The 16,245-nt window shown below is 42.2% G+C and overlaps 1 protein-coding gene across 3 annotated transcripts in view; it reads right to left on the reverse strand.

Annotated features, from left to right (window-relative positions):
• The window catches only part of astn2 (astrotactin 2), a 1,763,595-nt gene that overhangs the window by 1,589,930 nt on the left and 157,420 nt on the right, over positions 1 to 16,245 (reverse strand). For all 3 annotated transcript variants that reach the window (XM_078226657.1, XM_078226658.1, XM_078226656.1), the window contains exon 2: positions 4,567 to 4,754. In XM_078226657.1, coding sequence (XP_078082783.1) covers positions 4,567 to 4,754 — 188 coding nt within the window. The remainder of the gene's footprint in view (positions 1 to 4,566; positions 4,755 to 16,245) is intronic.

Here is a 16,245-nt window from a genome sequence, read left to right on the forward strand (position 1 = left end):
AAGGGAGAAATCAGTTTATTTTAAAAGTCACGGTAAAACAGGATATTTCTTGTGTGCAAGCTTTCTCTGGCTTTAAATTTCTCCATTAAATGTAGAAACACTGCAACTTTGGTATGGTACCACAACAGCCAATGAGAACAAGTAATCAGCAACTAATTATCTGATTTTAACTGCGAATTTCTTGCAGGCCTGTGACAGTTCAGTGAAATTGATACCAGTCTCTGTATGCTGCATCAGTTTTCTTGTGATGATGACACCTTTGCAATGATACCTGCCTTCAAGTGTCTATTGAACTAAAATGTCAATCAGCAATTCATTAAGCACAGATTCTTAAGAGGAAACAGTTCTTACCATTGAACGTTTGCCAAATTTAATAACACTGGAATTAGCTAATAACTGCTTCCATTAGCAATGTGAGTGCATAAAGTCTACACAATGGTTCCTAGCCGAGATAAAGCAACCATTTCATATTCCTACCTTAACACCAGCAATGACCTACTAACAGTTCTTGTGACATTCAAAATGTTCACCATCCTTCTTTAGTCACCCGTCTGCACAATCTGGCACACATATTCAAGTGTGTGGGTTTTCCAATCTGATTCGGTGCACATTAGGTCAAATCTGCTAATTTCCTCCATTCATTTCCAATGTATACGTCTGATTCAGCGTGCCTTCGGACTTGATGAACGTCCCAAAGAGGAGTGCTAAAAATAGTTTCTTCAAGGAGAATCAATCAAGCTCTGAACATATAGTTCACTGAACACAATACAACCTGCTCTTCAGTTTCATAGTAAAACTCAAGCATTCCCCAGATGGAGGCCTTGTGTTTTATATGCCAATCAAATTATGAACTGTAAAGGCCCCTGTGATGTGGCAATCAACTTCAGCCATTCCCCCAAGTACAGAGCACAAACCCGCGGACACATTCTCAAAGCAATTTAGTTCTCTCTGCATGTTGCGCTCATGAAAGTGAAGTTGCTCGGGATGATGAGTGGGATGAATAGTTCAGACCCAGTGTTAAAGGCACACAGCTTCATGAGGAATGAAAATAGCTGTACTCTGCCTCCAGTCCCGGTAATGCACTGCTAACTACCCATGTGACGTTTCTGCTTCCCAGAACACCTATCCTCTTGGTCCCTCGGACCTCGACTGCTGAATTGTGAGCACCGTTTTGCTATTAACTAACAGAAACATAGAAAAACCTATACTCAACAGGAGGAGGCCATTTGGCCCATCTTTTCTTTGCCCACCAAAAATATTTATTCAGCCTTCAAGCTTTTCATCGTAGCCCTGAAGGTTGTGGCCCTTCAAGTGCACACCCAAGCAGTTCTTTAAATGCATTGAGAATTTCAGCCTCCACCCCTTTTCCAGCAGTGAGTTCTGGAACCCAGGACCCTTTGGTTGAAAATTTACTGCTCAACCCACTTCTAAACATGCTACCTATTACTTTAAATCCATGCTTGCTCTTTGCTAAGAGAAATAAAGTCTTCCTATCCACTCTATCCAGGCCTGACATAAATTCATATAGATCAATTAATGCACTCCTCAGCCTCCTCTGTTCCAAAGCAAACAATTCCAACCATTTCAATTTTTTCTGAGAGAACTGAGATTCTCCATTTCTGACATTCTTGTAAATCTCTTCTGTACCTTCTCTACGCAATGTAATCCCATCATGTGGCGACCAGGACTGTACATAGTACACTAACTGGCATTTAGCTAGTCTTCTGTATCATTCTCGCACAGCCTTCATGCTATTACATCCTATTTCTCAGGCAATAAAAGCAAGTATTACATATGCCTTCTTAACCTTCTTTATCTAACTAACTGACATCCTGCAGACATCAGTAGATGTGCAATCCAAGTGTGTGTGTTTTCCAATTTGATTTGGTCAAATCTACTAATTTCCTCCATTCATTTCCAATGTATATATCTGAATCAGCGCGCCTTTGGACTTGATGAACGTCCCACAATCCAAGGTGTCAATGCTCCTCTACACTTCTCAGAATCCAACCATTCACCTTGCTTTGTATGTCCATATTGCCAAAGCTGCGTTTGTGTCATACGAACATACAAACAAAGGATCTCTAAGGAATAGGAATATAAGTAGGCCATTCAGCCCCTTGAGCCCACTCTGCCATTCAATAAGATCATGGCTGATCAGCTTGTGTTGAGTTCTACTTTACCATCTCCCCCAATAACCTTTGATTTCATTGCCTAACGAGAATCTATCTACCGGTGCCTTAAAAATATTCAGTGACCTTGCCTCCACTGCCTGCTGAGGCAGAGTTGCACAAGCTTTTAAGTGGAAAAAAATTCCCCTAAGCTCTGTCCTATAAGAGAAACCCTTAATTTTAAAAACAGTGCCCCCTAATTCTGGACTCACACACAAGAGGAAACATCCTTTCCATGTCTATCTTGTCAAATCCATTCAGGATCTTATCTCCTTAAATCAAGTGACCCCTCACTCCTCTAAACTCTGATGGAAACAAGTCCAGCCTTTCCAACCCATCTGTGTAAGACAATCCACTCATTCCAGGTATCAATCTAGTAAACCTCCTCTGAACTGCTTCCAACACATTCATATTTTTCCTTAACTAAAGACACTAAAATTGCACAGAGTATTTGAGAAGTGGGCTCACCAATGCCCTGTCTTATTGAAGCATAGCATTCATACTTTTATATTCAATTCCTCTCACAATAAAGGATAGCATTCCATTAGCCTTCTCGGTTACGTGCGGTACCTGCATATTAATGTTTTGTGACTCATGCACAAGAGCACCTAGATCCCTCTGCATCTTGACATTTTGCAGTTGTTCACTATTTAAGTAATACTATGCTTTTTTATTCATCCTGCCAAAGCGAACAACTTTCACACTTTGCTACAGTATACTCTAGCTGCAAGATTTTTATCCACTCACTCAACCTATCTATATCCAAATACAAACTCAGTATGTCTTTGACACAACATACTCTCCAACCTATCTTTGTGTCATTTGCAAATTTAGCTACCATGCCTTTGCACCCCTCTTCAAAGTTGGTGCCACAGCACAAACCTCTGCTGACTCCATATGTCACATATTGTTTCCTACCAGCTAGCCAATCTTTAATCCAGGCGAATATGTTACTCCCTACATCAGGAGCTTTTTTTTTGCAATAACCTTTGATGTGGCAACTTAGCAAATGCTTTCTGGAAATCCAAGTACAGAACATCTACAGGCTCCCCTCTAACCCCAGCAATTCTAACTTATTCAAAAAACTCTAGTAAATTGGTTAAACATGATTTCCCTTTCATAAAACAATGAATCTTTCCAATTACCTTGAGCTTGTCTATGTGTCCAGCTATAACCTCTTTAATGATCAGTTCTAACATTTTTCCCTCAATAGACGTCAAGCTAACTGGCCTGTAGTTTCCTGCTTTCTGCCTCCCTCTCTTCTTGAATAGAGGGGTTATCTTTGCTAATTTCATACTGTTATAATCTCAAAACTATGCACACATTTAAGATGATGGAGGAAATTGATGAATTCGACCCAAAAAGGTACAAACTCAAGCACAAAACTACAACTGAATATTATGTGAAACAGCACAAATTCATCTAAATGAGCAAGATGGAAAGGAATGTTCCTCTGATTTTCTAATGTGTTTATGATCGGTGCGGGTGTACCTTGGAGGTGGACACATCCACTTGACCCGCAATAACACTGATATCCCATGGATCTAAACTGGATTCATAGCTAGGTCCTCGAGATGAACGGATCATATTCCACACCAGCTCGGAACTCAATTCACAACAGAGCTAACCATTTAATGTTTTGCATGATACAATGCTGTATCTCGCAATTCTTCATTATCATACCAGCAAGGGTGTTTCCATTGCACTGTGGCGTCTCTGTCACAAGAGTCAAGGACTTGTGTCACAGCTGCTGCATTTCATTCAACCTCTTCAGAAAATAATCACAGCAGATTTCCATTCACTGGTTTCATGAGCGAAAAAAAACAAATGACCTGATGCCCAGCAGTTGAGTTCAAGGCCAGTAATATGTAATATTTTCTCCCCTTTCAATTCTCTAAATGATTCCTCCTGACTTTCCTTTGAAATTGCAGGCATGTGAAATGTTGCCAGGCCTCAATTCTTTTTCTGTTGAAATCGCTATTGATCCAAACACTGGATGATGAGTAAACAACCCAACATACCAATTTTAACACCCGTGCTGCCCAATTAATGTATCCATTCAGCAGCACGTCTATTAGGAACAAAAAATTCATCATGTGGGTGAACTGTGAACACAGCAATCACGCCCTCTCATTTAGTGGCATAGAATTCCCAACCATCAATTCACACTGGCTCTGACAGTATCTGGAGACTTTTTTCAGCACTCCGTTCCACTCATACTATTGGGTGGGACAGTTTCCCAATCAATCGAGATACATTGTTCCTTTACTGACTTGTAATGGTATTTACACATTATCAACAGGGCTTAATTTCCCTGACTGAGAAATTAAAGCTCAACCCACCAATATTATTGTCAAGTAGGAAAGAGAATGTGACTGATTTAAAGAGAGCTCACCATAACCGAGACGTGAAGGACGTGCATCTGCTCCTCCACTATCTCGGAGGGCTCTCGCAGAGTCGGCGGAGTTATCTGCGACAGGTGCTCAGCGTTGCTCATGGAGACGTGGAAATACAAGGTGCCATTCTCCAGCCACTGCTGCTTCCAATGGACCAAAGAGATATCAGCAACTGTTCCGGTCATTTCTGGAATGAGAGCGAGAGAGAAAATGCAGTTGAAAATGTATTTATTTTGTGATCAATTCCGTCAAAGTGTTTGTCTCAGAAGTAGTTATCCTATCTCTAATGGTACTTTAATAGTAAGGGGGCCATTTTAATATAGTTTTGCTTGGAGATCATTGGATCTATTCCTTAATGTTGTCGAGATGGTAAAATAAAATTGTAAAACTATGAAATGCTGCGATCCTCCATGTCTTCCTTCTTCCGTCGGGAAAAAGATACAAAAGTCTGAGGTCGCATACCAACCAACTCAAGAACAGCTTCTTCCCTGCTGCCACCAGACTTTTGAATGGACCTACCTTGCATTAAGTTGATCTTTCTCTACACCCTAGCTATGACTGTAACACTACATTCTGCACTCTCTCCTTTCCTTCTCTATGAACGGTATGCTTTGTCTGTATAGTGCGCAAGAAACAATACTTGTCACTGTATACCAATACATGTGACAATAATAAATCAAATCAAAATCAAATCAAAGTCTCATGTTATGCCTCTGCTTCGGCCAAAGAAAGTGGATCAATGCTTCCTGGAAAGGAGAAAAAAAAGACTCATAGATTAAGTTATTCCACGTATCTTTGGAAATCAACTGGGCATTGGCACCAGTGGTAGGGAGTCTAGTTAGGTCCCAGCTGGCAAAAAAGCAAAAAGCAATTTGAAATCGATAAAGCAAAATAGCTTGACTGAAGCATGATCAGCTTACATAAACTTAACTGCGAGCATTTGCAACAGCTTTGAAATTTGGATTTCAGGGTGCTAAGAATCAATAGTAGAGATTCAGCATCAGGATTAGAGAGAAAGCTTTGACACATTCCTTTAACAGACACTGCAAAATGTGTAGAAACCATCTCCCAGGTCATCTCCCCCACCACACCTCTGCACTGCACCTTTCCTCCCCACTCTCACCCCCACCCTTACCTTTCCTTACTTTTTCCTCTCAAGGAATTAACTGCTGAAATTATTCAATTGTGTCCATTTGTTCAGATGACAGAGCATCTCGCCAACAGTGTAAATTACAAATGATTATACCAATGTTGATGCATTGGATCACTTCAGCAACTGTCTGAACTACAAGTTCAACACATCAAAGATGTAGGTGGGAATTGTCCGGCCTCCCAGCCATGTGTTTCTCGGCGGTGGGAGGTGGCGTGATGTTCACTGGTGGCAGGATTCTCTATTCCCGCTGCTGGCAATGGGATTTCCCATTGATTGCCCCCCACGTCACCATGAAACCCACGGAAGTGGATGCACTTCCAGAGGGAATGGAGAATCCCATCAGCATGAATGACTGGAGATTCCCCCCCGACCGCCTCACCTTAGTATTTAATTGTTCTATGTTTGATTATGTGAGCCTGTTACTACTGATGCTCAATATTTTTTGCCTGATTAAAGCTGTGTGTTTATTCAGATAAGAAAATGGATAATGCAGAAGCTACTAGAATCATAGAATCTCTACAATGCAGAAAGAGGCCATTTGGCCCATTGAGTCTGCACTTACCATAATTCTACACAGGCCCACAACCCCATTTATTTAACAAAAACAGAAAAATGCTGGAAAATCTCAGCAGGTCTGACAGAATCTATGAAGAGAAAGGTTTTGTGCTACTCTCTCTCCACAGATGCTGTCAGACCTGCTGTGATTTTCCAGCATTTTCCTGTTTTTGTTTCAGATTCCAGCATCCGCAGTATTTTGCATTTACCCCACTTATATACCCTGCTCACCCCCTGACAGTAAGGGGCAATTTAGCATAGTCAATCAACCTAACCTGCACATCTTTGGACTGTGGGAAGAAACCGGAGCACCTGGAGGAAACCCACGCAGACACAGGGAGAACTCCACACAGGCAGTCACCCAAGCCGGGAGTCAAAGAAGCTGGAGCTAACCAAAAGAGAAAATGCTGGAAAATCTCTGCAGGGCATTGATGGGTACGTGGGACTGGGATATTACAATAATTACTGAAACATGGCTAAGGGAGGGACAGGAATGGCAGCTTAATGTTCCAAGGTACAGATGCTATAGGAAAGATAGAACAGGAGGTAAGAGAGGAGGGGGAGCTGCACTTTTGATGAGGGAAAGCATCACGGCCGTACTGAGAGGGGATATATCCGAGGGTTCGGCCACTGAGTCTATATGGGTAGAACTGAGAAATAAGAAGGGGGAAATCACTTTGATAGGGTTATACTATAGGCCTCCAAATAGTCAGCGGGAAATTGAGGAGCAAATATGTAAGGAGACTGCAGATAGCTCCAAGAAAAATAGGGTGGTAATAGTCAGAGATTTTAATTTTCCCAACATTGACTGGGAGAGCCATAGTATTAGAGGGTTGGATGGAGAGAAATTTGTTGAGTGTATTCAGGAGGAATTTCTCATTCAGTATGTGGATGGCCCGAATAGACAGGGGGCAAAACTTGACCTCCTCTTGGGAAATAAGGAAGGGCAGGTGACAGAAGTGTTAGTGAGGGAGCACTTTGGGACCAGTGACCATAATCCTATTAGTTTTAAGATAGCTATGGAGAATGATAGGTCTGCCCCCAAAGTTAATATTCTAAATTGGGGCAAGGCCAATTTTGATGGTATCAGGCAGGAACTTTCAAAAGTCTGTGGGAAGGTAAAGGGACGTCTGGTAAGTGGCATCCTTTCAAAAGTGTGTTAACCAGGGTTCAGGGTAAACACATTCCTCTTAGAGTGAAGGGCAAGGCTGGCAGAAGTCGGGAACCCTGGATGACTCGGGATATTGAGGCCCTGGTCAAGAAGAAGAAAGAGGCACATGAGGTACATAGGCAGCTGGGATCAAGTGAATCTCTTGAAGAGTATAGGGGGTGTAGGAGTAGAGTTAAGAGAGAAATCAGGAGGGCAAAAAGGGGACACAAAATTATTTTGGCAGATAAGGCAAAGGAGAATCTGAAGAGGTTCTACAAATATATGAAGGGCAAAAGAGTAACAAGGGAGAAAGTAGGGCCTCTTAAGGATCAACAAGGTCATCTATGTGCGGATCCACAAGAGATGGGTGAGATCCTAAATGAATATTTCTCATCAGTATTTACTGTTGAGAAAGCATGGATGTTCGGGAACTTGGGGAAATAAATATTGATGTCTTGAGGAGTGTATATATTACAGAGAAGGAGGTGCTGGAAGTCTTAAAGTGCATCAAGGTAGATAAATCGGCGGGAGCTGATGAGGTATATCCCAGGACATTGTGGGAGGCTAGGGAGGAAATTGTGGGTCCCCTCGCCGAGATATTTGAATCATCGACAGTCACGGGTGAGGTGCCCGAAGATTGGAGAGTGGCAAATGTTGTGCCTTTGTTTAAAAAGGGCTGCAGGGAAAAGCCTGGGAAATACGGGCCAGTGAGTCTCACATCTGTGGTGGGTAAGTTGTTGGAAGGTATCTTGAGAGACAGGATCTACAGTCATTTAGAGATGCAAAGACTGATTACGGACAGTCAGCTTGGCTTTGTGAGTGGAAAATCATGTCTCACAAATTTAATTGAGTTTTTGAAGGGGTAACCAAGAAGGTAGATGAGGGCAGCGCAGTTGATGTTGTCTACATGGACTTTAGCAAGGCCTTTGACAAGGTACCGCATGGTAGGTTGTTGCACAAAGTAAAATCTCACGGGATCCAGGGTGAGGTATCTAAATGGATACAAAATTGGCTTCTTGACAGAAGCCAGAGGGTGGTTGTGGAGAGTTGTTTTTCAAACTGGAGGCCTGTGACCAGCGGTGTGCCTCAGGGATCAGTGCTGGGCCCACTGTTATTTGTCATTTATATTAATGATTTGGATGAGAATATAGGGGACATGGTTCGTACGTTTGCAGTTGACACCAAGATTGGTGGCATAGTGGACAGTGAAGAAAGTTATCTCCAATTGCAACGGGATCTTGATCAATTGGGCCAGTGGGCTGATGAATGGCAAATGGAGTTTAATTTTGACAAATGCGAGGTCATGCATTTTGGTAGATTGAACCAGGGCAGGACTGACTCAGTTAATGGTAGGGCGTTGGGGAGAGTTACAGAACAAAGAGATCTAGGGGTACATGTTCATTGCTCCTTGAAAGTGGAGTCACAGGTGGACAGAGTGGTGAAGAAGGCATTCGGCATGCTTGGTTTCATCGGTCAGAACATTGAACATAGGAGTTGGGACGTCTTGTTAAAGTTGTACAAGACATTGGTGAGGCCACACTTGGAATACTGTGTGCAATTCTGGTCACCCTATTATAGAAAGGATGTTATTAAACTAGAAAGAGTGCAGAAAAGATTTACTAGGAAGCTACCAGGACTTGATGGATTCAGTTATAAGGAGAGGTTGAATAGACTGGGACTTTTTTCTCTGGAGCGTAGGAGGCTGAGGGGTGATCTTATAGAGGTCTATAAAATAATGAAGGGCATAGACAAGGTAGATAGTCAATATCTTTTCCCAAAGGTAGGGGAGTCTGAAACTAGAGGGCATAGGTTTAAGGTGAGAGGGGAGAGATACAAAAGTGTCCAGAGGGGCAATTGTTTCACACAGAGGGTGGTGAGTGTCTGGAACAAGCTGCCAGAAGTAGTAATAGAGGCGGGTACAATTTTATCTTTTAAAAAGCATTTAGATAGTTACATGGATACGATGGGTATAGAGGGATATGGGCCAAATGCGGGCAATTGGGATTAGTTTAGGGGATTTCTTTTTAAAAAGGGCAGCATAGACAAGTTGGGCCGAAGGGCCTGTTTCCATGCTGTAAACCTCTATGACTCTATGACTCTGTGAGGTCTGGCAGCATCTGTAAGGAGAGAAAAGAGCTGACGTTTTGAGTCCAGACGACCCTTTGTCAAAGCTGGGGCTGAAGCAATTTTAAAGCAAAGTAAAGAACTCGGTAAATAAAGTTCCTGCACACTTGGAAATGAGTGTAATCTCTATATTACGTAATATTCAACTTAAAAGTTCAAATTTCGATTCATATAGACAATAGTGAAAAATAATTTCTTCCTGAACATAATTCTGTGTGGTTTTTCATTTGGAAAGATTAGTTCCTTCTATGTTTCTTTAATAACAATATTGAAAGTGCATTTCTTTTCAACTCAATTCCACCACTCCCTGCTCCCACCACTTATTCAAACTAAAAAATCCTCAACACCCTAAATATACATGTGATTTAACAGGCAAAAAACTGACTTTAATGATTGTTATAGGTAGTTCATGATATATTTGGTGGCATTCCATTATTGTAAAACTGCCTCAAATATGATGTTGACATTTTCTGGCACCCAACATGCACCCTTATTTTCACTTGTATCACACTGCAATGGTAATAATAATGGGAAATAATGTGAAGTAATTTAAAACCAAGCTTCACCCTTGCAGTTTATATGACGACTATATTACCAATTTTGTGAGCCATCATTACTCAGGCATCTATTGAACAAAATAAAATCTGAGTCCAATATACTTGCTGTACATTGTATCTCTCCCTAATGCCACACATTTCTTCAGTTACGCTATCTTGTATCCTCGTAGGTATGCAGCCATAGACACCACAATGGGAAGAAGATTAAGTAACCTGGTGCCTTCTCCGTTGCTCATATAACTTACAGAAATAGATTCTCTTCTCCATTACTCAGTTAACTTACAATAAATGAGATCTCAAACCTCGAGGGATTGCGCCTACATGTTGGCTAGGAACTACTGTAATGGCATTAGGCACACAGCAGAACGACTGTGATCATAACAAGATACCAAGACCACAAAATATCGCACCCAGCATCCACTAATTATATTTATACACTTTCCATTTGATGGGGAAACAATATTTTGACAGGTAATCTTTACTACATTGTTGGTCTTTTACAGTGATTACAAGCTGGGTGGATGACTAAAATCTATTCACATTCGTAGCCCCATTGTGAGTGAGCACAGCACAAAAACAAACTTCAACTGATTGAACCAACTGCATCATCATATTACTTACTGGGCGAACAATGAAATCACAAAAATAACTTGATTGATTGTTGCCCAGTAAAACCAAATGCAATCTGCCGGGCAGATTGCAATCAAACTGAAACATTGTAGGTCATGAATCGTTGACCGGCAAACATTTGTAATCCTGACGCTCTGGTTTCTTTTCAACTTGTGTTGGGTGGAGAGGGGGGCTGGTGTGGAGAAACATTTTCCAACAAAACCACACAGCATAGAAGAAGGTCTTTCACTCCATCCTGCCCAGTGGTACAGGGGTTAGCACTGCTGCCTCACAGCGCCAGGGACCCGGGTTCAATTCCCAGCTTGGGTCACTGTCTGTGTGGAATTTGCACATTCTCCCGGTGTCTGTGTGGGTTTCCTCCCACAGTCCGAAAGACTGGTTAGGTGCGTTGGCCATGCTAAATTCTCCCTCAGTGTACCCAAACAGGTGTCAGAGTGTGGCAACTCAGGGATTTTCACAGCAACTTCATTGCAGTATTATTGTAAGCCTACTTGTGACTAATAAATAAACTTTAAAAAAACTATCCAGTTAATCACTTCCCCATAGCCCTGTCAATGTTCAGTTGCCTGGGGTGTTTGGTCGTGCTGGAATGCTGTTCCCATGGACATTTATCAATCCCGTGCTCGCTACAAAGTGAACGGTGTTCTAAAAGTTTGAGTTTTGCGCTGATTGAAAAGTCACAATCGGCACACACAAACTGTTAATTAATAATGAAGGACGGTCATTGATTCTTTCATCCGAAAAGACTAACAAGATTAGAAGATAAGCATTGGTACATTGGGGACTGCCTCACAGGAAGCCTGCCTGATGAGTTAACCACATTATCTCACTCGTACGGGTTGCTAGCCTGGGGGATATTTTCCAGGTCTCCACATTGCTATAGCATTCCGCAACTTACACTCTTCAAAATCCAATAATTAACAAGATATGTTCGAAAAAGAAAATTGTATCATGTCCAGAATAACGATAAGATCCACATGGAATTCTTTCAATGTCAATATCATATTTTAGGCAGTTCTACAGAAATGGAGTGCCACTAGACATATCATGACCTACGTATAATAATCACTAAAGTCGGTTTTTTGCCTCTTTAATTACATGTATAATTAGGGTGTTGGGGGTTTTTTAGTTTGAATAGGTGGCAGGGAGTGGTGGGATTGAGTTGAAAAGAAATGCACAACATATTTAACTGATACATTAGTTGATGATAGGCTTCATGAAAAGCTGACTGGCAGTGGCCTGGATTCTCCAATCTCGTTCGCCCTGCAATGGTTGCCAGCGAGAACAGAGAATATGGTACTCAGCCAAAATTCTATTCACCGCAGTGGGACCGGAGAATTGGGCGAGGTCAGAAAATTCCAGGAATCATATCACACCGTACAGGCCAGGCAAGTCCCAGGTTCAATCATGGGATGAATTGAGGTCATTGTTATGAGAGCCATTCAGCTGCTTGGTTTTGAAAGGACTTTCCAGACCCCCTTGGTTGCTGATCTAATGAACCCCATTAGAAAATGCAAGTGTATGAATGCTGGTGAGGACAGGAACCTTTTATTTATTTCGTCTCACAAGTCGGCTTACATTAACACTGCAATGAAGTTACTGTAAAAATCCCCGAGTCGCCACATTCCGGCGCCTGTTTGGGTACACTGAGGGAGAATTTTGCTTCGCCAATGCACCTAACCAGCACGTCTTTCGGACTGTGGGAGGAAATTGGAGCATCCCCACACAGACACACAGGGAGAACATGCAAACTCTGCACAGACAGTGACCCAAGCCAGGAATCGAACCCGGGTCCCTGGCGCTGTGAGGCAGCAGTGCTAAGCATTGTGCCACCATGCTGCCCTAGCTAAGGAACTGCAATCAAATCACACCTTATCCTTCCAAAATTCCAGGAAGTACAATATGAGTTTATTTAATTTTCCTTGTCATTTAACCTTTGGAATCAAGCTATCATTCTGGTGAATCTTAGGCTGCATTCCCTCCAAGACCAATATATTCTTCCTGGGGTGCGATGCCCAGAGCGGCCCATGGTATTTCAGGTATGGTATTACCAAGATGTGCAACATCTAAAGCATGACTTCTACCTCAATTGGAAATTCACAATGTCCTCCATGGCGGAACTGATTGTTAAAATTCACTGTCCAGATGGCACATTATGAATGACCACTTGGGTGAAGATGTGCAGCCATTAACCCATCACCCATCTCAAGATAAAGTTTATTAATGTCACAAGTAGGCTTACATGAACACTGCAATGACGTTACTGTGAAAATACCCTAGTCACCACACTCCGCCGCCTGTTCGGGCACACTGAGGGAGAATTTAGCATGGCCAATGCACCTAACCAATATGTCTTTCAGGCTGTGAGAGGAAACCGGAGCACCCAGGGGAAACCCATGCAGGCACAGGGAAAATGTGCAGATTCTGCATAGACGGTGACCCAAGCCAGGAATCAAACCCGGGTCCCTGGCGCTGTGAGACAGCAGTGCTAACCACTGTGCCACCCTAGCTGAGGAACTGTAATCAAATCACCCCTTATCCTTCCAAGATTCTAGGAAATGCAACCCTACTTTGATTAATCTCATAGTGCTGACCACTGTGCCCCTGCGCCGCCCATCAAAAATCATAAGATGTTCAAGTCATTTCTTTATCACATCCTGCCTAACTTCAAAACCTATTTTTTGTCCTCATTACAAAAATAAGATTGGGAGACAAATTGCCGAATGAAAAGTTTTTCTTTGCCACATTCATGGAAACGATGGCCATACTTCACTGACGATATCTCAGTGATCTGCATCTGCAAAAGTCATCTGCAAAATCAAGGCTACGTTTCTGGCGTGCATCACTTTGATTTCAGGTGCAGTGGTGTCATTGTGATTTTGTCAATACCTTTGATCAGCTAAATCAATCGCAAAAGACGCATGTGATCCAGTAGGTGTTCAACTTTGATCTGAAAAATCGCAAACATTCCTGTGGAAGGCAGAAGAAACGGAACAAAGCAACTTTGAAACTGCCTTTCAGACCTGTCACATATCCACTGATAACTCTGAAAATATAACATTTGGTCGCAGCGCCCTCCATTCCGGCATCTCTCCCTTTGAAAAATGATAATCTTTGTAAATGAAGCAGAAGGCAGTTGAACCGCTAACTCACACAGTGGCTGCAGCAGTTACTTTTCGATATGTATCAGAATTATAACTCAGCAATGAATTTGCACTCCACGAATTAAATTCATCTGATACCGACATATGCACCAGAGCATTTGAGAAACTTCTCATGAACCAATTATCCTCACAAAAGAAGGACAAACATCATATACAGAGTAGCCTGTTTGTACAGTTGGTTAATACGTTTGCATTAATATTCCCATTTGCGCTGTTTAAAAGTGGCTATTCACCATTTAAATTACATTGTTTAACAAATGAAGCAAGCTAGGCCTTTAAACCATGCGCTAAAAGCAAAATCAGGATATTAAAAAGGCTGATCTTCCTCTTTTGATCCTGAGGTGATGAGTGAAAAAAAAATATTAGTCAAAAGTAGGCTTACATTAACACTGCAATGAAGTTACTATGAAAATCCCCTAGTCGCCACACGCTGGCGCCTGTTCAGGTACACTGAGGGAGAATTTAGCATGGCCAATCCACCTAACCAGCACGTCTTTCAGACTGGGAGGAAACCGGAGTACCCAGATGAAACCCACGCAGACATGGCAGAACATGCTGACTCCACACAGACAGTGACCAAGGCTGGAAATCAAACCCGGGTCCCTGGCGCTGTGAGACAGCAGTACTAACCACTGTGGCACACTCAGCATGCCGAAAGGGTGTTCCCTGCTGGGACTTGAAGCCTAGACCCAATTTTGAACTCAAATAAAATAAAGGAAAAGCCAACAAATGGGCACATCCTAGAAGGGAGCAGGCAGTTTGGTGGCCACCCGTGCCTAAACAAAAGTCACAGACACCATCAAAGAGCAGACACAGTTAAAACCCCCTGAGAAAGGCAGAAAGAGATTTTGTTTTTTGTCGCAGTTTTTGATTTTATTTAATGAGGCAGGATTATTATCTGAACACCTGCTGATACAGAATGTCGGTTTGTCAATTAATGTGTGCCAGCCGGAGGCAGAGAATTGAATGCCTGTTCTCTTCATGTTTATTTAAAGGTCTGTCACGCGTGAACGTGTTTTCCGTCCTGTGACATGGCTGGATCGTGACCCACCATGGAACACTGGTGGTCTGCCTTGGAGAGAGCTAGTAAGGCAGCAGTGCTGTGATGCTGAGCAATAGGGGCAAAAATTTGCATCTAAGAGGGTCGTGTAGGAGCAAAAGGATAGCGTAAATTTGCTTGAGGCTTCTGCTTCTCTTATATTTTGCAAGGATCTTCGATCTTTGATTTAGTATCGTCACATGTATTGGGATACAGTAAAAATTATTGTTTCTTGCACGCTATACACACAAAGCAAATCGTTCATAGAGCACATAGAGGAGAAGGAAAGGAGAGGCTGCAGAATATAGTGTAACAGTCAAAGCTAGGCTGTAGAGAAAGATCAGCTTAAAATAAGGTATCCATTCAAAAGTCTGATGGCAGCAGGGAAGAAGCTATTATTGAGTTGGTTGGTACGTGACCTCAGACTTTTGTATCTTTTTCCCGATGGAAGAAGATGGAAGAGAGAATGTCTGGGGTGCATTGGGTCCTTTATTATGCTGGCTGCTTTTCTGCGGCAGCGGGAATTGTTGACGGAGTCAATGGAACAGCGATAGGCCAGGGAGAGGAATAATTACCACCGGATTAGGGAATCTGAATTTATTTTATAGCTTGGAAGGGGCCCAGGAGGATAGTTTTAGGAGGATGGTCGTTGTTTCTCCCTCATTTGTTTCCAAATGAGATGCATCACAAAAGGAGGAGGCGAATTCCATCACCAAATACAAAGTGCGAACAGAATAGCTCAGGAATCAGTAGCAACAGAATTTTTGCAGAGGTCTTGATCTGAGCCCAGTGCTATTAGCGGACATAAGGCTACAAAACCTACTTGGTCTTCCTTTGCATGTAATTGACACTGACACACCCATCTTCAGACACAGACATTTGCAGACACCCTGAAAAGCCAAAGAGGAAATTCAGACGCACTGCTCTTCAGGAGTGGAAAGGGAGCTAACAATTTTCTTCCTGACTTCCTCTGGACACCACTTGGAAGTAGCGAGAAGAACATTGACTCGCTGGCCTCTTGGGATTTTTAAAATCTTCCTCGGGTTTGGTCAAAATGTTTGTATGCGGAATAAAATCAAATCAAATCAGCTGGGAATTCATTCATAAATTTTGATGATTTGCCCTGGAACTCAGAAACAAATTGCTAAAAAAATTCAGCCATCTCGAACATTCTGACAATCGGTTACAAAGAGCAAGTAGAGGAAAATTTTAGAACAACTTCTTCTGTTCAGAAATTCAGCTCTTGCCACTTAGTTTGGCATAATTAAACGTATTGGTAAATTGATCTGTACATTTAAATATAAAT

This window comes from Mustelus asterias, chromosome 13 (genome assembly GCF_964213995.1).
Source record: "Mustelus asterias chromosome 13, sMusAst1.hap1.1, whole genome shotgun sequence".
Lineage (NCBI taxonomy): Eukaryota > Metazoa > Chordata > Chondrichthyes > Carcharhiniformes > Triakidae > Mustelus > Mustelus asterias.